Below are 24,123 nucleotides of genomic sequence, written 5' to 3' on the forward strand. Positions count from 1 at the left end.
CAACCCCTAACTTTAATTTTTTTAATAGCACCCTGCACATTTTTTTACAGTTTTGGATGTGTCTTCTATCGTCTATTCAACAGATTTTTTAAAAATAAAATCAATTCGTAAGTAATCAAGAAAATATAAATTTATTTTTTGTTAATTATGTGTCCCAGACTAATTTATCCAGGCTATATTTCTTAAACTCATAGAGATTTTCGAATGGGACAAAAACTGATCTATTCCAGTTGTAATACACTTTAATATGGCGTAGAAAAAATCCATCCCCTAAATATTCATCCCTTAGTTACAGAGTGTTATTTAAAAAAATTAAAGTTAGGGGTTGTAACTAAGGGATAAATATTTAGGGGATGATTTTTTTCTACGCCATATTAAAGTGTATTACAAGTGGAATAGATCAGTTTTTGTCCCATTCGAAAATCTCTATTCGTTAAGAGATATAGTCTGGATAAATTAGTCAGGGACACCCTGTATATAGGTACATATTCCAAGCCTAAGTCGGGCCCTCGTCTCCCGCAGCATCCGCCTCCAAGTATCTCTGTTCCTGGCTGCTCTCCTTCAGTCATCCACCCTCAATATCTCTTTAGCATCTGTTCTCACTTCGTCTATCCACCTCTTCCTACCGACCGACGTCCCACCATATTTCCGCTAAGAGTTCTACTAGGTATTATATTCCATTCTTATAAGGTGACCTGCCCAGCGCGTTCTTCGTATTTTTGCATAATTCACTAAAGATTATAAATCAGTAGTAAACCTTATTACTCCGCTAAGGCACGCCCCTGAATGCGGAATATTTTAAACAAACGCATTCGCAAATCGCTCCGTCACATTCACATTCTCATTCGCGTACGGGTACGAGGTACGATCCGATTGTATTCGTGTGTTCAAAGTTGCGCAGCGATAGATAATACTATTACAGCACATCAGATCAGATATCTCTAGTCTTTAAAATAAAAGTAAATAATTGACTGTCCTCCTTCGTTTGCTATATAAACAACATGGCTTCCGCTGTAACACGAGTGATTCATAGATGTGAAACTGCTACAGAAACTGAAAGTTTAGGTAGGAAATGGAAGGTAAAAAGTAAAAAAAAAACTAACATAAGATGCTTGCATTACTTTTATATTCCTGCGATTTAATTTTATTCATGACAGGGATGGCTTCAGCTTTCTTGCTATGTTATCAAATTTCCTGAAATTGTTACAAATTATTATCTGCAGATTATGCTAATAATATATTCTATTGTAGTTGTTATTAAAGGCACATGCACAATATTGTTGCAAGGGAGATTATAAGACACCGTTATATTTTTTTTATTATTAATATCGTCTAAATACCAATGTGTAATTTTCCTTTAGGAAAAAAATATACTGGATACAATTACCTACTTGTCAATATAAGCAATTGGACTTCGTTAGTCCTAGCTAGAGAATTAACATATCGGAAAAATTGGGAAAAACAGGTTTTTTTCCGTTTTTTCCAGACCATTGGAAAAATTGGAAGAAATGGGATAATTTGAAAATATTTTTTAATTGAGACTTAAGTGTACTTAAACTAAGAGACTTTAATTATAAGTGTCAAAACCGAAACTTCAAAGGTAGAAAGCACATTATTTAACCAAATTACTCAGTGGTATATTTTTATCTGAGTCTGAATCTGAACCTTCAGACCAAGCATCTGATTCAGACTCGATCTCCACTTCACCATCCTGAACGGATAACACAACATGATTTTTGTCAGTCTCTTTTAAAAGTGAATCTGGTCTAGTATCGTAAATAAATATCTGTTTTTCGTTTATAACCAAATTTAAATGAATAGCAACAACTTATAAATTTTATCCTGTGATAACATATTTTTGTTGCTTGTATACAGTGTGTCAATTTTAAAACTTACAATGGGTTATATCTCACGAACAAATGCTGATATCGAAGAATGCTTAAAACGGTTTCTAGGATAGTAAGGGGGAACTAAAATGACATGAAAGAGAACTCACCCCCATCAACCCCCTAGGCCCCACCCACCACAACCAAAAAAGTTTAAATTGCAAACCCCTACTTGTGATACATCATTGAAAAGGCTGTAAAAAATGCTATCCAATGATATAGATAATAATTATACAGGGTGAAGCAATACCTGTGAAACTTTGGCTTAAATGGAAAATTTAATGAGGTTTTTGTTGAACTACAAAATTGTTAAAACTGTCAATTAAATAAATATTCAAAGTTTGTAAACATTGTTTTGTAAACCATAATACAGATTATTTGCAAATTCCGCACGACCTTTGTCAAATATTGTTCCAGTAATAGCGCGACATGCTTGAGTAATTGTTTCTCGCAATTCCCCAAGTGACGCAGGTTGAGTTTTATAAACAACTGACTTAAGGTCATAGAAAAAAGTCAGGTGGCGGTAAGTCTGGTGACCTCGGTGGCCACTCAATAGGACCTGTCCTTCCAATCCATTTGTTCGGATAATTAGTATCCAACCAGTGCTTAACTGGAGCTGCATAGCGAGGAGGTGTTCTATCTTGTTGGAAGTGCAGCAAATCTTCGTCTAGAGCTAGGTTGCCTTGGTCGTAAATGCCTTTCGTTAAATATTTGAGCTGCTCAAAAATAACACAAATTCTCGAAGCCAAATATGAAAATGATTTCCACGCTTTCAGGTATACTATAAACCATCGTGACAACAACTACAGCTGAATGACAGTACCGATCGTACAAATCATGAAAACTAATGACATTAATTTAAAAGTCTCAAATAAACCAAAAATTATTGAATCTGACAAAGCCCAAAAAAAAGATGTTTTCAACTTAAGTTTTTATTTAAGAGAAAAAAGTACCGACGTACACTTATCATTCAAAATAATAGTCCGGGAGATAGCATTACAATAATACAAAAGTCATAGTAAGCCGGCTGATGTTAACACCCTTTATAATTATTATTTATACCATTTGATAGCATTTTTTATAGCCTTTTCAATGATGTATCACAAGTAGGGGTTTGCAATTTAAACTTTTTGGGTTGTGGTGGGTGGGGCCTAGGGGGTTGATATGGGGGAATTCTCTTTCATGTCATTTTAGTTCCCCCTTACTATCCTAGAAACGGTTTTAAGCATTTTTCTATATCAGCATTTGTTCGAGAGATATAACCCATTGTAAGTTTTAAAAACAGTTTCTTTCTGAAGAGGTGGAAGATGGAGGTCCATTTAAAATTCGGGAAGCAATTGGCATACGTGGCTGCAATGTACATAAATAAACCTTGCTACCATAATATAACGGGATTAGTACTACATATTTGCACTATCCCATAAAAAATTTCTACTAAAAAATCCAGTTTTTGTTCTAAATTGGGCTAGATTTGCCACCACCTTTCCTACATTTAGGTCTAGGCCCAGTCTTTTCACCTCCGAATAAATAGTTATCGGGAAATTTATCCGGCAGATTACGTGTAATCTGTCAAATAAACTTCCCGATAACTAGTTATTGGGAGGTGAAAAGACCTCCAAGTCAGGAAAGTGAACAAGCCATTTCAGAAATGAAGTCTATGGCTTCCATTAGTTGGTCTTCATCCAATTATTCTTCTTTAAAGCGAGCATCAACAGGCTGCAAAGTGAATCAGCTTAGAACAAAATTCGTAGCGTTTTTCAACATATGTACATATTTTAGCAAGCTTTCGATAAGAGAACTAGTCTGGTTAACTTGTTGGGGAATATTTTTTAATATTGTGTCTTTTATATACCTACTTAAAGACAACAGGCACTTCTGATAATATAGATCTATCGAATTCTACTAAATTTACCGATTTTGATACGGGATGCAGAATTTGTTTAGTATTTTAACAAACGTCAATTTTTCCGTATTTTTCCTGTTTTTTTCTGAAAAAAAAACAGGTTTTTTCCTGCACCCAATTTTTTACCCGTGTTGAGCTGGCCCCCCCCCCCACTTGCAAAAATGAAAAAACAAATAGCCCTGATTTATGAGCTATTTATGAGCTCTCATATTCCGCAAATTAAAAATTTTGAGCTCGTTCCACTGAGCAGGAATTTAATACCCTAGTGGGGGGGGGGGGCTGAGTCAGCCCCCCCCCACTACTTAAAAATAGGAATATTGAATCGGTTTTTGCGGCAGAATTACGAGCTATTTATGAGCTCTTGAAATTATATACTTTCGATTTTTGAGCTCATCCCCTTCACCCCCAAACAACCCTTTAATTAATTTAACTTAAGAGAAAGATGCTGAGAAAACTTAAAATATATCGTATTGCGGATATAATTCATATAGCTTATATACTCTAAGAATAAACTATTAAATCAAGAGCATTTCGATTATTGAGCTACAACCCCTTCGCCAGAAAACCACCCTATCTTCCCGGCTTAAGAGAAAGTTGTACTTAAAATGCATTAAACTAATTATTTGGCGTCTACATATCATTTAATAATTTATAACCTTCCAAATTACGCGCATTTAGATCAGTAAATTGCAATTTATTTTGTATAGTGCAGTCACTGAAGGTAAAAATCAACGATTACCTTCAATTTCGGTGAACCTTCATCGATTTTCACGAAAATTGGTCAGTAGTTAGAGGATACGTCAAGAAACAAAGGTGACATGGTACCACCTTGCGCCTTTACCCTGAGGGTGGATACCGCCCCTTCTCGGGGGTGAAAATTATTTTATAAAAAATAAATGCACAAATCAATAAAAGAACAAATTAAAAGCAAAATTTATTATATAAAGTTAATAAAATAAGTCAATACTTTTTAAGTTATTAAAGATCAAAGATTTTAATTATTTGTGAAAAAAATGCATGTTTTGAAGAGGTTTTTTGTAAATCACTGAAAAACTTTAAGTTTTTACACAAAAGTTAATAGTAGTTTAATACGTATATCTTATATTCTAAGAATAAACTCTTAAATCACGCGTCTTTCGATTATAGAGCTACAACCCCTTCGCAAGAAAACGACCCCATATTCCCGGCTTAAGAGAGAGTTGTTCTTAAAATAATTTAAATTAATTATTTGGCGACTACATATCGTATAAGAGCTTGCAAAATATACGCATCTCAATTATTGAATTGCCATTTTCTTTCTATAGTGCAGTCACTGAAGGTAAAAATCAACTATCACCTTCGATTTCGGTAAATCGCCATTTATTTTCACGAATTGACAATAACAACTTGGGGTTTTAGCCTGGGGTATATGTCACCCCTTCTCGGGAGTGAAAATTACTTTATTAAAAATAACCCCACAAATCGAGAGAGGGACAAATTGTAAGCAAAATTTGTTATATAATGTGATTAAAATAAATCAATACTTTTTGAGTTATTAAAGATCAAATATTTTAATTTTTGGAAAGAAAATGCATGCTTTAGAGCGATTTTTCATAAATGACTCAAAAACTGTAAGTTTTTACAAAAAAGTTTTCATCACTAAAATTGAAGCTAATAAAAAATATAATAAATTGCTTACTTGAAAAACCCTTTAATGTTAATTTAAAGTAAGTTATTGGTAATTAAATGTATATTTTTTTCCGCGACTGTTCAAATCTAAGGGTTCAAGCTTAAATAACGGGAAAGAGATGCATTTTATAACACTTAGGTACTAAATACTTGTCAAAGTACTTAGAAATACCTATGAAAAATAAGATCCAGAAAAAGTTGATAGTATCAAAATCCGCTCACCAATTTTCGTGAAAATGAATGGAGATTTACCGAAATCGAAGGTCATAGTTGATTTTTACCTTCAGTGACTGCACTATAGAAAGAAAATGGCAATTCAATAATTGAGATGCGTATATTTTGCGAGCTCATAAATTATTAAACAATATATAGTCGACAAATAATTAATTTAAATTATTTTAAGTACAACCCTGTCTTAAGCTGGGAATATGGGATGGTTTTCTTGCGAAGGGGTTGTAATTCAATAATCGAAAGGCGCGTGATTTTAGAGTTTATTCTTAGAATATAAGCTATACGAATTAAACTACTATTAACTTTTTTGTAAAAACTTAAAGTTTTTCAGTGATTTACAAAAAACCTCTTCAAAACATGCATTTTTTTCACAAATAATTAAAATCTTTGATCTTTAATAACTTAAAAAGCATTTACTTATTTTATTAACTTTATATAATAAATTTTGCTTTTAATTTGTTCTTTTATTGATTTGTGCAGTTATTTTTTATAAAATAATTTTCACCCCCGAGAAGGGGCGGTATCCACCCTCAGGGTAAAGGCGCAAGGTGGTACCATGTCACCTTTGTTTCTTGACGTATCCTCTAACCACTGACCAATTTTCGTGAAAATCGATGAAGGTTCACCGAAATTGAAGGTAATCGTTTATGTTTACCTTCAGTGACTGCACTATACAAAATAAATTGCAATTTACTGATCTAAATGCGCGTAATTTGGAAGCTTATAAATTATTAAATGATATGTAGTCGCCAAATAATTAGTTTAACGCATTTTAATTACAACTTTCTCTTAAGCCGGGAAGATAGGGTGGTTTTCTGGCGAAGGGGTTGTAGCTCAATAATCGAAATGCTCTTGATTTAATAGTGTATTCTTAGAGTATATAAGCTATAGGAATTATATTCGCAATACTATATATTTTAAGTTTTCTCAGCATCTTTCTCTTAAGTTAAATCAATTAAAGGGTTGTTTGGGGGTGAAGGGGATGAGCTCAAAAATCGAAACTATATAATTTCAAGAGCTCATAAATAGCTCGTAATTCTGCCGCAAAAACCGATTCAATATTCCTATTTTTAAGTAGTGCATTAAGTAGGGTATTAAATTCCTGCTCAGTGGAACGAGCTCAAAAGTTTTAGTTTGCGGAATATGAGAGCTCATAAATCAGGGCTATTTGTTTTTTAATTTTTGCAAGTGGGGGGGCCAGCTCAACACGGGTCAATTTTTTCGGAAATTGTAAATCTCTAGTCCTAGTTTTTCACCCAACGTGACCGGAAGTAAAACCGGAAGTCAATATTTGAACTCTTCGTGTAACTTTTAGATTGATATACGATTTTACTAATTTTTGTCAAATTTTTAGTCATAACTTTTTAACCGGAAGCCACATCAAAACCGAAACTAAATATTCGAGCTCGATTTTTATTAATACGTGTCATTGATATATTTATCACATGTAGGTACTATTTCTGCGACTATAAAGTGAAACTTCCGGTTTCAACTTTTTAACCGGAAGCGATATAAAGTAAAATAAATAAACCGAAATTATGTTTGTTCTCGTCTTGTTAAGACGCGTCGAATAAAATATCGCTTGTACCATTTCGTCGACCTTAAAACACTAGTTCCATTTGCAACTCTGGAACTGGAAGTCCGAGGTCAAATCTCAACTTTAATACCACCCTTAGGTTATAAGCTCTCATTCCTCATTTGTCGTTCTATATGTTCTAATACCGGAAGAATTCTGTTTACGGACGGACAGACAGACATGGATAATTCAAGGTTTTCACATTTTAATGTTGTAAAATTGATGAACACAATAGAACTGTAGTACCATATACAGGGTGTTCGGTAAAGAATGGGCCATAGCTTAACCACAGATTCCTGAGGTTAATAGGTAGATGTAAGCTAACTTACCTTAGTGCGAAAGTTGAAAATAACCTAAATACAGGGTGTCAAAGTTAAACTTTTATTTTATTTATTTTTGAATATTTCCTAACAGCCAGTGGCGGCTGGTGACTCAAAAATTTGGTAGTTCTGCAGTATTTTTTGGTTTTTTTTAATTCAATATCTTTTAATCGTTGTATTTTACAACGAGGCTTTTAGTTTGATATTTTACACCATATATTTATTCATTATATATATATTAAAAAATAATAAAGAACTTACCGATTTTCTTCTTTTCAAATTGAAGATAAATCCAATTATATCAAAAATAGCAATGGTACATTATGGCACACTAGTAATTGTTTTATAGTTTATGTTTTTAGTAGAATTTTATCGATAAATACGCGAAACTAAGGAATGCAAACGAAAAAACACTACAAACAAAATCGCCACAACAATAATTGCATTATAGGGTCTTACGAACTAACGACAACAGAGCCAAATATATTATTTTTTTTTATAAATAAGCTCGATTCGTCGATTTTTTTTTAAAGCAAACTTGTCTATAACTTTTTCATTAAAGTTTGGTATTTCTTTTATAAGTGTTTTTTCTACTGACAACATGGTTAATGCTACAAGTCTGTCTTCAGTCATGGAATTTCTCAAGAATGTTTTAATCCGTTTTAAACTCGAAAAGCACCTTTCAGCTTCTGCCGTACTCATGGACACTGTAATTAGAATTTGAAGCAGTTTTACAGTTTCTTGAAAAGGCTCTGTTAAATTATTTTCAATTAAAAATTTTAAAAAAGGTATTGCCCCATTAATGTCTCTACAGTCTCTTCTAAAATAAATAACAGATAATTCAGTCTTCAAGCGCTCCCTATCTAAATTTGGATATGACGCGCAAGTCAGGCTTAAATTATCATCTGGGAAATTAGCACAATAATTATCAAATTGCTCAGGATAAAGCAATGAAGTTGCAAGTAGGTGATTTTTAAAAGCAAATCTATCATTTGCACAATTTATGATTACATCACAAACTTCGATAGATGCTCTCCGATGATCTACTGGACTGTTATCCTTCCGTAACCTTTTAGTTGGTAATGGTTCAACGCATAAACTAGAACCTTGGTCAATGGTATCATCTATTGAATTTCTAACTGAATTCATGTATCTTTCGAAATCTGTCACCTTTTTATTGATTTCCAAAGGATCCGTTTTAGTCTTTTGAAGGGCATTATACAAAACGTCTACTTGTGGCATTATGCGATGGAAAAATGTTAACCAAAAAACAAAATTTTGATCCACTAGTATTCTTCGAATGGAAGACGCTGAACTACAGACAGCTGCCTTATCAAACGATTCTTCTATTTCTTCCATACATTCGATAAAAGAAGATCGATGTTCAAACACAACATTAACAGTTCGAATATTGAAGTTCCAGCGAGTTGGAGCGCCATGAGGAATTTTCTTTTGGACGATTTTATCTAAAACTGCCACTCGTTGTGGCGAATTTTTAAAAAAGGTAGGGATTTCATTTAAATTTCCAAAAAAAAGTCTAACTTGAGAGTTTTCGGAACAAGCCTTAGACATTATTAAATTTAATTGATGCGCGTAACAGTGTACAAAATGAGCAAATGGATATTTTTCTTTGATTCTGGCTTGAACTCCTGCGTGCTGTCCACACATGACCGCTGCCCCATCATAACTCTGAGCAATTAGTTTATTATTTGAGTTTTCCAGGATAGGATCCAAAACACTGAAAATGTTTTTGCTTAAAGTATCTGCATTTAATTTTGAAGGTACCAAATATGTCCAAAATCGTTCTACCGGTGCTCCATTTCGACAATATCTAAATACTACAACCATTTGTGATTTTGCTGAAATGTCTGTAGTCTCGTCGGCCATGACAGCTAGATATGGAGATTCCCGAATTTCCTCCAAAATTTTATCCTGGCATAATTCCAACATGCAGTCCAAAATATCACTTTGAATTTCTTTAGAAATGCCCTTAAAAACCGTCGATTCTTCCAAGTGTTGTGCTAAAGTTCTATCCAATTCAGCAGTAAAATTTATGAGGCCGCGAAAAATACCAGGATTGTCGGATGTTTGTGTCTCGTCGTGTCCCCGAAGCGCCTATTCGAAAACACTACAAAATTTTATGCAGTCTATAATTTTTGAGAGAACATACCTATTTTTTGTTACAGCTTCATTGAATTTTTGAATATTTATCCAGTATGCAGAATCTAACTGTTCTTTAATATTCACGGAGCCTAATAAAGCATATTCCATTTGATTGTGCAAATGATGCTTAGAAGTTTCGTGCTTTTTTATTTTATCACTTAAATGTACTAAGTCTGTTACACCAACTTGCGTCCATGACTTATCACCTCCAAAGAGTACACAAGGAAAACAGAAAAGAGCGTTTTTTCTGTTGCAGCCACATATCCAACTATTTCTCGTATAAATATCGCAATTAAATTGTCGTTTGTAATTTTTCCCTAGGCTTGATCCTTCTTTTTCGATTTTAATATCCGGCAAAGGACGTCCTTTGCATTTTAATTCTAGTTTTTCGTCATAAGAATATTTAAAGAATCTCTTAACATTAATCAAATTATAAATAACATCCATCCTGAACAGCACTTTTATTCTCATATACTTAATATAAATACCGAATTACGTGCAGGACAACTTATTTTAACAGTCGTCGCGTCGCGATCACCGATTATTTAAAATTACAATAAACGTAGGTTTCTACACACTAGTTCGAACTGCGACAAATGCAGCTCAAATATTGCTTTCAGTCGTCGCCTGAAAAGTGTAGGCGAGGGTTGAGCGGGTGTTATCGGGGATATCTTTAACAGTTCACAGCTCGGAGTAGCACCGGTCCGGTCAAATAAGTGGGACTTGCTATCGCCATGAGATGCGACGGACGACAGATTAAAATAAAGGCGGCCATGCACGAAAACCATCTAAATGAATTTAGATTTTATAAGTAGTGATATTTTTTATTTAATTTTCAAAGTAATTTTGTTTGGATTATTTTGGTGGTTCTGCAGCTCCGCAGCACTTATATACCAACCGCCACTGCTAACAGCCATGGGATAATAACACGAAATTTGGTAAGCGGGGGTTTTTTGGGACGAGAAATGTAAACTCGCCATCACAAATGATGTATCACCCAGAGGGCGCCACATACGCCTTTCAGCGGTCATTTAATAGGTTTAATTTTTTTTATTACCCACTCTACATACTTTTAGCCTCTTAATATTTTTACCTACAAAAGGTATACTACATTCATCTTGCTAAACTACACCGTTTTCGAGAAAAACGCATTTGAAATCTGCGAGGCAACATAATTTTAGACATAATATCATTGTAGTGCACCCGAAAAATAACTAAAAACCATAAAAATTTACAAAAATGTATCGCAAATTTCTTCAAACGGAATTTGCGATGCAATAACATAAATATGACAGCTGGCACAATTATTATTGTTTCAAGTTTATTTTTCGGGTCTAACTACAATATTATGCAAACAATTATGTTGAATCGCAGATTTAAAATGCTTTCATCTCGAAAGCAGTTGAGTTTAGCGACATGAATGTAGTATACCTTTTTTAAGTGAAAATATTAAGAGAATAAAAATGTTGACTCAAAAAGATAGAGTGGGGGAAAGAGTGGGGGATAAAAAAAATTGAACGTATTAAATGAGCGTTGAAAAACGTATGTGGCGCCCTCTGGGCAGTAGATCATTTTTGTTGGCGAATTTAGATTTCTCATCCGAAAAAACCCCCGCTTACCAAATTTCGTATTGTTGTCCCATGCCTGTCAGGATATCTTCGAGAATAAATAAAATAAAAATTTAACTTTGACACCCTGTATTTCGGTTATTATCAACTTTCGTACTAAGGTAAGTTAGCTTAAATCAACCTATTTTAAGCTCAGAAATCTAAGGTTAAGCTTTGGCCCAATCTTTACCAAACACCCTGTATACCATCTATTGGACAATTTTTTTGAGTGCTGTTATAGAATTGGTAAAGAACAACGCAGTTGGGTTCGTATATTTGCCCTATGGATTTTTCAGTATGTTGTAAAATAAATGAATAGAATCATTTTATTTTCTATGAAGGTTTTTAATAAACCAACTGAAATCTAATTTTTATCTTAAAAAAAAACCAGAAATACTCCTTTGATGAATATACACAACCAGTCATCTTCTGGAGTTTCGAGGCTTTACGGCACTAAATTGATTCAAACAGATTACTCGGGGAATTTTTGAGGTCGCTAAATACGAATACGCCATAAGAACTGACACCCGGAGCACCTGGCACCTGGTCTTTGCTAAGGCACGCCATCTGGAGTTTTGAGGGTTTTCATCTAAATAGATTACTAGGGGAATTTTCAGATCGCTGAACACGAATATGCCATCAGAACTGACTCCCGGAGCACCTGATGCCCAGTGTCACTGCTAAAGCACGCCACTGGTCTACCAGTTTTTATATTCATTTATATATTACCCATATTCATATACTCGTACATATACATACACCCAAACTTATATGGAATCATCTGATATTGCTTATTATTTCGTGCGAATTTAAAAAAAAAGCGGACACACGAAGTCAAACATAATTTATTTTTTCTACAACCGTGTTAAAAATGCAATTTTTAGCACTCCATACGAGCGTTAAAAATGCTACTTTAAGGCACTAGTGCTTTAAAAAAAATTTATGGCACTGCAATTCGTATTGACCGTATAGACAATTCTGATGTAATGTCAAAAAAATATAATAATGGAATGTCAGTCAAGTTCAAATAAAAGTTTTTGTAGATATTGTCCTGTAATTACGTTTGTAGAAAAAATATTGTATGATATGCGTGTTAAAAAGTACATTTTTAAGGCACTCATGTGAATGCAGAACTCGCTATCGCTCATTCTGCAAACTTTCACATGCGTGCCTTAAACGTGTACTTTTAACACTTATATCATAAATAACTATTAAAGCAATTTAATAACAAATACGTAACAATTAAATAAAACAATAAAGTATTTAACAAACAAATTAAAACTAGTTGTTTTAAAGTCAATAGAATAAAAAATTTCAATGTAAAATAATGTTTAAATTGTTTTTTTTTTGGTAGTCAGTATTATCACCTTTAGTCCTATGCAAGCTTCAGTTTGCGTGAGCACGCTCCTAATGCAATTTTAACATTTTGTTGTGGTAGGTTGCTACATTCTTCAAAAGCAGCTTATACTAGCCGTGCGGTGTTTTGTGGATTATCCCGGCGAGCTCTAATTTTTCTTTTAAGCATATTCCACAAATACTCTATAGGGTTAAGCTCGGGTGAGCAAGCAGTCCACTCCAAACAAGGGATACCTTCTGCTTCAATGATGTCTCTAGTCTCTAGTCACTCTAATGGTATGTGGAGGTCCATTATCATGCATGAAAATTAAATTTTCTCCTGTTGCATCTCTCCAGAGCCTAACTACAGGTTATCAACATACCTGTGAGCAGTTAAAGTTGATTGGATGAAAATTAAAGGAGTTTTTCTACGGATCACAATTCCTCTCCAGAACATTCTCCAGAACAATCTGACAGTTTTCGTTCTTGCTTGTCTTCTTAGACCTCTATAAGTACACGATTTCGTGACCTGATTTTGTGATCTGATTTTACACCAATCCTGACTTTTTCTGAAAACAGCACATTTTATCAATTCCCAATGTTCCAGTTTTGGTGGTGAAGACACCAATTTAGGCGAACAATCTTGTGCTGTCTGGATAACTCGGGAACTCGTAACTGTCTCCTGCTGTATACTTCTTGGCACGAACTGTTCTTTGTATCGTTTTAACTGAAAAACTTACACCTGTAGCTTCCAAAAGCTGCCTTTTGAGCTGCAGGTAAGAAATGGTTGGGTGTTTTCCAGCTGATTGGGCAATTAAACAATCGTCCCCTTGCTTTATTTTTAAGCTTTCCTAGTTCATGTTACCTAGCATAGGTTTTGGACAGAACGCCCTGTGTTACGCATAGCTCTACAGCTATGTACCTCTGAGAACATTACTTTCTCCACAAGACCAATATCTTTCGCCGTTGTAAGTTCTATAACCCCACATGAGGCATATTTTCGTTTTTGGACGCAAAAGTTAGTTTATTTATTTTCGTTCAATTTACAACTCAAGCAAATAACCTATACCGTACCGACCTGTACTATCTGATTGTCTTATCAATTTGTTTATTTTCAATAAAAACCTGTATTCTTCGCAACAATAACAAGCTTTTTCAAAAGAAATAAATATTGCTTTGAAATACATGGTGATTCCATAAAGTTTGGGTGTGTGTATTCATAAACACAATTGGTATTAAAGAATCCACCATGTTATTATACAACTTCCGCTACTTCTGTTGCCAGAATTAAGAACAAATTTAGCATTTTAAATGAACCATCGCAATGCAACATGTTCGTCTGTTTCAAAAGATCTCCGGTGCTTTACTTCTTGCACGTAATTATAACGTTAAAAGTAGGAAACAAATCGTTGGTATTCCTCATTAACCATATGGAGGTAACTTTCTCATCGCTTTAATTAGTTACATCAAGTATTATAGTTTTGTGAAGTAAGAATTTATTATTACATAAGATAACTATAAGAATTAATTCGAGGATTTGCGAAAATATGTTTTATTTATTAATAGAAAATTATAAATCGAGATTGGGAGATTCGAGACAGTTTTATGGAAAAATGCGGAAAAATGTCATGCAACAAATATTGACAATTATTTTCTATCGAGTTCGTGTTTAACATGAAGCATAGCGCAGAGTTGGTTTAGAAAAGAAACAAGCTCAAGAGAAGACATGATACATGACTTAAAAATAAAAATACTCTTGCCCAATATTCCAATGTAACTGTTAAGAGATAGAAAAACCTTCAAAATGAATTCTAAATTGTTTTAAATTAATTTGTTTTGCAGAGGACCCCAGATGTATGACTATAAATGGCAATAGGATAGAAAAAATCCAAGAATATAAAATATCTACCTAAGGCTACGGCTCCACGGGCGAGAAATTGACGCTAGCAGTAGCCGTAAAACGAACTTACGGTTCCGCGGAACGGAATAGGAATAGCCGACCTGTACCCACTACAGGACTTGTGCGTAGTCGGTTCAGTTCGGCTATTCCTATTCCGTTCCGCGGAACCTTAAGTTCGTTTTACGGCTACTGCTAGCGTCAATTTCTCGCCCGTGAAGCCGTATAGGCCAAGTTCCTGAACCTTGACACAGAGAACCAAAGTATGGAAATCACTGGGAACTATTAAATAGCTCTGTTATAGTATTGGGATTGTTATAATATTATAAATACTTGCTTGTTATAATATTGTCGTATCCTGGAGCTTTATTATTTTTTAGCTCTTTCTATGTCGAATCCATCTACCCTCTATATTTCAACACTCTAAAAATGTATCAGTAGATTTCATTAAAAAGTTGCAATGTAGTAAAACTATTTACTTTTCTAGAAAGAACGAAATTAATTTTAGTTACTTACTATTTTTTATTGTTTCAGATTTATCCGATTGCCAGTTAATGCAAGTTCCTGATGCAGTGTACCACCTGATGAGGCACACCGAGCTCAAAACCTGTGATCTCAGTGACAACGTCATTACAAAAATACCTCCAAAGTTTGCCGCCAAATTCAACCAAATCACAGAGCTCAACTTATCTCACAATCAAGTGTCGAAGTTGCCTGATGAATGCGTAAGCCTAGGTGCGCTTGAGAGACTGGATATATCGCACAACACCTTCATAGAATTGCCCGATTGTATTTTCAAAATTCCCAAATTACGGCATCTTAATGCCAGCAATAATAGTATAGTTGGTAAGTATTGTTTTTTATAACCCAAATATTATAGTCTGGTAGGTAGTGTCAGTGTTAAAAGCGGAAATAAAATATCAAAAGGTTTCCTGGCCACTAAAGGTCTAAGGCAAGGATGCTGTATATCGCCAGTATTATTCAATATATATATTGATGAAGCCCTTAGGCCTTAGACAATGGAAGAAGAAGTGCAATGGAATGGGACTACCGATAGGAGATGCGATACTCTATACGCTGCACTACGCAGATGACCAAATTGTAATTGCACAGGACAAGGAAGATATTGAATATATGGCAAGGAAACTAATAGAGGAATATAGAAAATGGGGCCTGGAGGTGAATACCAAAAAAACAAAATATCTATGCGTAGGACGGGAAGAAACGGAGAACCTAAACCTGAAACAGGAGACAATTACAAGCTGCAATGAATACATATACCTGGGAATAAAACTAACTAGTACAGGACGAAACGAAGAAAATATTAAGGAAATGATAGTAAAGGGAAAACAGGTGATAGGAGCCCTGAATTCGGTACTGTGGCAAAAAAATATAAGAACAGAAAAAAAAACGAATTTACAACACAATACTAAAACCAGTGTTAACCCATGGAGCTGAGGTCTGGCAATTAACCAACAAGTACAAAGATAAATTACTAGCCACTGAGATGGATTTTTGGAGATGGTCAGCAAGAAGATCTAGACTCGAACACATAAGAAACGACGACATTAGACAACAAATGGAAATAGAAAGAACAATCATAGATGACATCGAAAGACAACAGCTAGTTTGGTACGGACACGTAAGACGAATGGACGAAAGGAGAATTCCCAAAAAAGTGTTAGAATGGACCCCCATAGAAAAACGAATACGAGGAAGACCAGCAGCTACATGGATAAAGGGCATCTCCAAGGCGATGTCTGAAATAAATCTAAGAGAGGAAGACTTATACAATAGAAACGAGTGGCGATTAGGAACGGAAAGGCGTAGAACGCTATAAAACCGATATAATATATATATATAGGTAGTGTCAGATCCTGTCTGATTTTATTAGTTGTTTTGTAAAGTAATCTACATTTTTGTATGATCTTAATCGTAAATTTTTTGTTTCAGATTTAGATGTAGATTGTTTAAAAGATGCACCATCGTTAGAATCAGTAGACCTAACAAATAACCCATTGGCACCGAGAATATATGAACAATTATCTAGATTATCAGATCTCCGAATACTGCTCACTCCCAGAGAGAAAGAAGATTGGGAAGATCTCACCATTTAATATTTACGTAATATATTTTGTGGCAAATGCTATAGACTGAAGACAGCTAATTGATAGGTTCAGTTATAGCGGACTACTTCCTAAATTGTGTTCCCTCAGAGACGTATCTCGATTGTAGCTGTAGATCAGAGTATGTAGTCGAATTATGACTAATAATGTAATGCAACATATAAATAATATGTTACAAAATATACAAAGGTATAATCTCCCTTTTTTGTAGTCTTTAATCTCAATTACTTGCAGTGAATACTTATTTCTTTGGTAATTAATAAAAAGTATTTCAAAAGGTACATCAAAAGTCTCAGCGCCCAGTATTTTTTTATATTATAAAAATGTCTAGTGATTGTAAACTCTTTTGGTTTTTTAGATGTTGCATTAAAAATTGCTGAGGTGTACATATGCCGAGTGCAAAGTACAGATTGTCATGATGATCGCCAACATCCGAAACGGATAGGCCCTACAAGAAGAAAAACATTTTAACATAATATGGCACGCCAATTGAACAAGTGTATTCTTACCAATACATTTCTGGGCCACTATTTATACTAAATTTACAATCAAGATGCAGTAGAAATAAACAAACCAAGACACGTTAAATGCTACTATTAGCACTCCCGAATCATAATTTACAATGTATAAACTTTGGAAATCATGATTTGGGATTTACAATGTATTATTAAGCTCTCATTAGATCAGCATCTTATTAATTCTATTAATTAATGAATTATTTAAATTGCTACTCATGAAAACGAAACCAAAATTTAATAAAACTTTCCAATAAAAATATTCTCAGTGCTAATTGATTTTAATGTATTACCTTTAGTTTGTGGCTTCTAGTATTTCTCGTTGCTTACTTTATCCAGGACAAAACACGGAAAATAAATATACTCAAAATCATATAAATTTTTTATAACTATTATTTATTTATATACTATACCATAAATATACGATTCAAAATGTATGCTAAACTTTATTCTGTTGTAAACATTTCTTATCTAATAAAAAAATCTTTAATTCTACTATCTCCTTTTTTGAACCAAAACTTATTTAAATGATTCGGTAGACTGTTCTTATTATTATATAAAAAAACAAAATTTAATTTTCACTTTTTAAATGGATTACTTATATCTTCTATGAATTTACGAATGAATAAATTATGCTGTAAAACTGTTCAGTTGACAAAAACAAATATGGTGTGTAATATAAAACAACTCTCTCTGTTCACAAATAATCTGACTAACCTTTTCTATCTTCTTTACTTCTTCTCATGGATTGTGATGTCCTCGGTTCTCCCACAACGTGCTCCTCGGATGCTCCGACTGTCCTTCTCCTTCAAACTGTTAGCAAACAAAAACAGCACTCGTTCGAATTCTCTCCTCAATTAAATCTCTGACTCGATACAAACAATATCAATCTTTATAATTCCAAGATTTCTTCTCTCAGCTCGATATCTCGTGCAAGTTGATATAAACCGGCCACTCGTTCCAGACAAAAACTGGAATCTATTCGGACACAAGGAGTTTGTACTTCTCGACTTGATCACGATTTCATCTCAACATGAATCTGCTTCCACGGCCACCAAATTAACCACTTTACACAAAAATACTACTTTCGAACTGGACTGGTTGCTTCCGATCTTAATTACACAGTAATTTCTTTTGCTTGCTTTCCTCATCAATCCGAAAATCAACCACTCTATTCTCCCTCCATCGGTCTCCTCGCCAATCACAAGCATTCTCCATACATCATATCACTACTTTTTTTCTTAAGAACAAATAGTATTGTGTACAAATTTTATGTCTTGTCAATTTCCAGGAGATACTAAAATTAAATTTTACTTACATTTTAGAAAAACCCTCCATTCTAAACTAAACAAAATTGTTTACAATTGTTTCTTTCTACGAAACCATTTAGAAACATGGTCTATTGTCCATTCCAAAGCGGCACATTAACTTTCTAAAACTACCGTTTTCTAGTTCATTGTTTTGAAATGTATTAATCTGTTCGTAGAAACTTTACCACTAGACTTTGACTCTTCCACGAAACACTGCTTACGGCTAAATTATTTTATTTACAAATTTGGGTCATATACAAGGCGATAAAAATTTACGATCTCGTGGTCTTTAACACAAAATGAATTCTCTAAATTCTCCCCATAAAAATTATTTAACAGTATATACATTGTAAATTATGATTCGGGTGTGCTCCTAGTAGCATTTAACGTGTCTTGGTTTGTTTATTTCTACTGCATCTTGATTGTAAATTTAGTATATATCATGTTAGGAACAGACAACCAAACAACATACAAACAACAACACATAAACACAGAGTATGACTAGCATGGGTAGCTTATGGAAAACTGAGGGAAGTGTTTAAATCAGATATTCCCATGTGCTTGAAAAGAAAGATTTTTCCCATGTGCACCAGAAAAATAATAAATAAAATACAAGTAGCACAGAGGGCCAAAACAATGGAGAGGATAATGTTGAATATATCTCTCATAGATACATTTTCAAATCAAATAGAAGAAAAACTGATGTTATAGACGCAGTTAACTGAACTAAAATGCTGGAATGGAACTGGCAGGCCATGTTACCAGACACAGAGATGGAAAATGGACCAAGAAAATTTTAGTATAGAGATCTAGACACGATGCTTATCGTAAACGAGGATTTCCTTACAAGATGGTCGGACAACATCAAGTGCATCAAGAACCACTGGATTAATTCAAAGTGCTCAAGACCGAAAGCAACAGAATTAACTAAGGGAGCCTATGTTCAGCAGTGGACTCAAAATTGCTAAGAATGAATAATAATGGATGATGAATTGTAGAATATTCATTCTGCCAGTTGTTATAAAATACCTATGTGAAAAACATATTAAAAGTAAAGGTTTTAAATCAGGAAACTATCGAACAAATTACAGAAATAAGTATACTGAAAGAGATATGTTTGTCCTGAAATATTTTTAAGATTATGGACAGAAAAATAATATACCAGAGAAAGAAAAAAGTTGATTTCTTGAATTAGTGAAACACTACATAGTGTTATGTGACATACCTACAGATTTTAAACAGTTTTTTTTTATAATCATTTTGTTGTAAAACGAAACAAGAGCCGTCTTATATTTCAGTTTGTTCAGAGAGCTTCAGCACCCTGACCGGATTCAATCCTCATTATGATATCATCAGAGAGTGCATATTTGATTATCTCTGTACAAATTAAAATTCCGGCTGCCAGTATCGATTCACAACGAAATAACATGATGGTGTGGATGTCGTGGCGACATCTGCTAAAGACAAGCGAAAGTTTTGCTTTAATAAAAGCATTTTTATCTAAACAATAGGTCCTAGATATTAGAAATTTGACAAAATACATCTGAAGGAACACAAGCTAGGAATGCTCTCTATATGGTGCTGCATATCTAGGTCTACTTACTAGACAACGTTTTGTCAAGATATTTGTATTTTTATATAAAGGTATTTATAGTAGATAATTTAAAAATGACTAATTTTTCAGGTACTTATTTTTGAAGTACTTATGTGTGAATATTTTTTGTACTGACTTCCTGTTGAACTGTAATAATGTACTATTTGACATTGGTAATGGTTACCATCTAGTCATATATTGTGATATGGTTCTATATTTAGTGATTGGATGCTCTGTTTACAACTGTCAAATAAAGAGATCTAGTAAAACAGTCTTTTTTTTTAAAATAACATTTAGTCCTGTCGGGTGTTAGACGAATAACAGGCCTAACCACGCATGCCGAGCTGCCCCAAATTTTATTTTTCTAATCTTTAGGGGAGGTCAATAGAAGTGTAAACTTAAAATCTCGACGGAATTCCACCGTTGCGTTAACCGCCATTTTGATTTTAAAAGAGATCCGTCTCTTTTAAAAGAGAATCGTTTTTGCTAAAAATCTTCGCTATTTCAACACAATGTATGAGAATTAAAATTGTTGAAAATGTGATTTTCTATAAATTTCTTTTATTACAATTTTTTTCGTGCGGTCAATTTTCCGAGTTATGGGAAAATAGTGACAGTTAGGTCATAATTATTTAATTATCCCGTTTATTATTAGTTTTCCGACAAAAATGTACCTAGGGTAGAGTGGACCACAATAAGACATGGGCCACTATGAGACAGTTAAAGTATTTAAATGTAGCGGGACTTGACAGGTACTGCACTCTATGAGCAGTTCTATGAATTTCATCTTTACCCATAACCCTACATTACCAATGGCTGTTATCACTCTATTACAGATTGTTTGACTTTCGTACTATTTCGACACCAGAAGTTTTTTCATCACTCTATTTCATCACAAAATATTACCCAGTTAAGCAGATATTCTGTTACTTTTTATAACTAACATATACCGCCCTGAATTTGGCACCCTTAATGATAGCACCCTTCCAAATTTTTAGAGTTCTGAGCTCTTTTTGAAGAGTTCTATAGTTCTCGCCGGGGTGCAGAAAGAGTTCTGCAGTTTAAATGCCGTTTTTTTTTAAAACAAATTTTGGGGTGCCAATTTCAGGCCGCACCCCTTTTGTGCGGAAGGGTAGTTCCAGGTGCACAATTTGGAAGAAAATAAAGAGTTCTAGAGTTCTCAATAGTTTTTTTTAAGAGTTCTAGTTATTAGAGTTCTTAGAGTTATAGTACGCGAGTTAGCGGCATTTGAAAAAAAAGCGAGGATTTGCCGCCGCATGCGTATTGAACGATACTTGAGAATTATTATAGTTTGATATTATTATAGTGTAATATTATTATAGACTAAAAATAGCTTTTCATGGAGCAAATCGAATCAAAAGGAGCAAAAAAATTTGTAAGACAATATTAACATTTAAACAATCGATGCATATTCCCTTTTTTATCAAAGTGTACTAAAAATTTAATGTATATTGAATCTCGAATTAGTAATTATTTACATAAGAATTTTTGTCTTTAATTATACAAGTTTATGAATAATTTATTCATAATTCATAAACAATAAATTAGAGTTGTTATATTTTTGTTAACCGCCCTGAGCTTGGCACCCTTAATGATAGCACCCTTCATGAATCAAAGGATTATTATTAACCATTAAACTATATCTGCATATGTGGTTCATCTTTCTTAAAGAAAAAATATTTTTTGCCTCCTTTTTATTTGTTAAATAGTTAAATTTATTAAATAAAAAGGAGGCAAAAAATATTTTTTCTTTAAGAAAGATGAACCACATATGCAGATATAGTTTAGTGGTTAATAATAATGCTTTGATTCATTTTCCATGAAATCTGTGTCAGAAAAATATTCTGAAGCCGTTCCCGGGATTCGAACCCGGGACCTCCGCGACAACTGAAAATAGCGAAGCGCGCTACCCACTGTGCTATTGAAGGCACATGAGAAATTCCGTAAAAACATAGAGTTTAAGTTTTGAGCTTGAGCAACGAAAAAATATTTCAATTCACTATTTTATTACCTTCAAAAATCGTCATTTTGTAATAATTAATATTTGTGAAAATGTCGCAAGTTGTGCTAGCTCAAGATAAATTAGGAAGGATGAAAATCATGCAAATGTAAACGAAAACGAGCACGTAAAGAATATTAGAATCGATTTTTACTGATGAGCAATCGATGCACAACATATTTATTTATCTATTAAACTGGTTGTAATAGCTTTATATTGCGCTAGAAAAACCTCCTTGGAAAAGGATGCTGGTTATGCAAACTCTAATATCGATAAACAAAAATACAATATTATACTAAATATTTGCAAATCAATAATAGATAATGCATTTTTTTGGTTTATTAAACTAATTGTACTTCTCATCAAAAAGAATGCTAAATGAGCGAATTTGAACTAAAATGAGCACTACTTTACGAGTAGTAGAGTCATTATTCCCAAATGACCAATCGACGTGTAACCTGTTTTCTATTTTTTATTTGTTATACTAATTGCACTGGTTTGATATTAATCTCGAACAACCTCATTAAAAAAGGATGCTGATACTGGAAATTATAAAAAATATAAAGAAAAAAATTTTAATTAAGTATCAGAAATTAATGCAATATTTTTTGTACGCCTCCGGATCGAAAACGCTCGTTTTCGCTCCGCTCAAACTCGTATTTTCTCCCGTCGACAGAATCGTATGTGCACCTTGAGGAAAAATACTCGTTTGCGTTTTGGACAAGGTTGAAAACACCTCGGCTTCGCCTCGGAGTTCAACTTTGTCCATAAAACGCAAAACTCGTATTTTCCCTCAACGGTGCACAATAGACTATTTTTTTTACTATGTAATTGTACTCCTTATTGGTAAAATATGAAACCAAAACGTAGTAAGAGCATATTCACAGATTGACAGATTGACAATCCATATTCACAGATTGACAATCCACGTGTGTCCTCTTTTTTTATTTAATGACCTCATTCATTAAATTCGTTATATATTAACCTAGCACAAACTCGTGAAAAAATGATGCTACTCGCGCGAATTTTGACATCAATGAACAAACAATTAATATTGAAGTCATTATTTATAGAACAGAAAACAATGCACAATTTTTGTTTTTTATGAAACTGTTTGTGCTACGTCGATGAATTTTAGCTTGATAATATAAAAATTACTTTTCTATGAGCATTTTTATTGGATGAGTTTGTGCCAACCTGAATTTAAGCCAGCAGAATCATATTAAAATGAAAAAAAGTTCATCTATTGTCAATCTGTGAATATGACTTTGATATTCTTATTCTGCTTGTTTCGGTTTAAATTCGCTTAATTGACAGCATTAATTAATGAATTTGTGTCAGCCTAAATTTAAGCCAGCAGAATCAGTTTAAAATGAAAAATAGCCTTATATTAGCATCATTTATTAAATTATGCTAATTTCAACATGGATGGAAAAATGAAATATTAAAGTCAATATAATTATAAATCAGTAATATGAAGAAATTTTTTTTATCAAACTAATAGTACTTCTTATTAATAAGAAATGCTGCATAAGCGAATTTAAACCGAAACGCAGCAGAAGCAGAGTAGCATAGTCCACATTCACAGATTGACAATCAACGTGTACCCTCCTTCTTTATTTATTGAACTGATTCATTGTACTTGCTTAATATTGAGCTAGCATAAATTCATTGAAACAGGATGCTAATTGCGCGAATTTCAACATGAATAAACAGGAAATAAATATTAAGACAAAATTGCCATTTTCTTGTCCCATGGCGCTCTGAAACTACATAAGGGGTGGTTCTTTCGCCCAGCACCCCCGAGTTCTCATGTTCAAAAGTGACATGTTTCATTAATAACAAGAGTTCTGGAGGGTGCTGCTGATTTCCAACGTCCGATCGCGATTTAAACGACAGAATTGCCATTTTCTTGTCCCATGGCGCTCTGAAAATACATAAGGGGTGGCTCTTTCGCCCAGCACCCCCCAAG

General features: G+C 33.7%; 1 protein-coding gene across 3 annotated transcripts in view; it reads left to right on the forward strand.

Moving 5' to 3' along the window:
- The window catches only part of LOC114331967 (leucine-rich repeat-containing protein 20), a 42,567-nt gene extending 22,167 nt beyond the window's left edge, over nucleotides 1-20,400 (forward strand). The window contains exons 1-3 of one of the 3 annotated variants that reach the window (XM_050650943.1): nucleotides 853-1,079; nucleotides 15,121-15,432; nucleotides 16,540-20,400. In XM_050650943.1, coding sequence (XP_050506900.1) covers nucleotides 1,073-1,079; nucleotides 15,121-15,432; nucleotides 16,540-16,703 — 483 coding nt within the window. In that variant the 5' untranslated portion in view covers nucleotides 853-1,072 and the 3' untranslated portion in view covers nucleotides 16,704-20,400. Of the gene's footprint in view, nucleotides 1-852; nucleotides 1,080-15,120; nucleotides 15,433-16,539 lie in introns of those variants that run through there. The other 2 variants (XM_028281661.2, XM_028281660.2) reach the window with 2 other exon arrangements.
- Nucleotides 20,401-24,123: the final 3,723 nt, after the last annotated feature.

This window comes from Diabrotica virgifera, chromosome 5 (assembly GCF_917563875.1).
Source record: "Diabrotica virgifera virgifera chromosome 5, PGI_DIABVI_V3a".
In the NCBI taxonomy this organism is placed as follows: Eukaryota; Metazoa; Arthropoda; class Insecta; order Coleoptera; family Chrysomelidae; genus Diabrotica; species Diabrotica virgifera.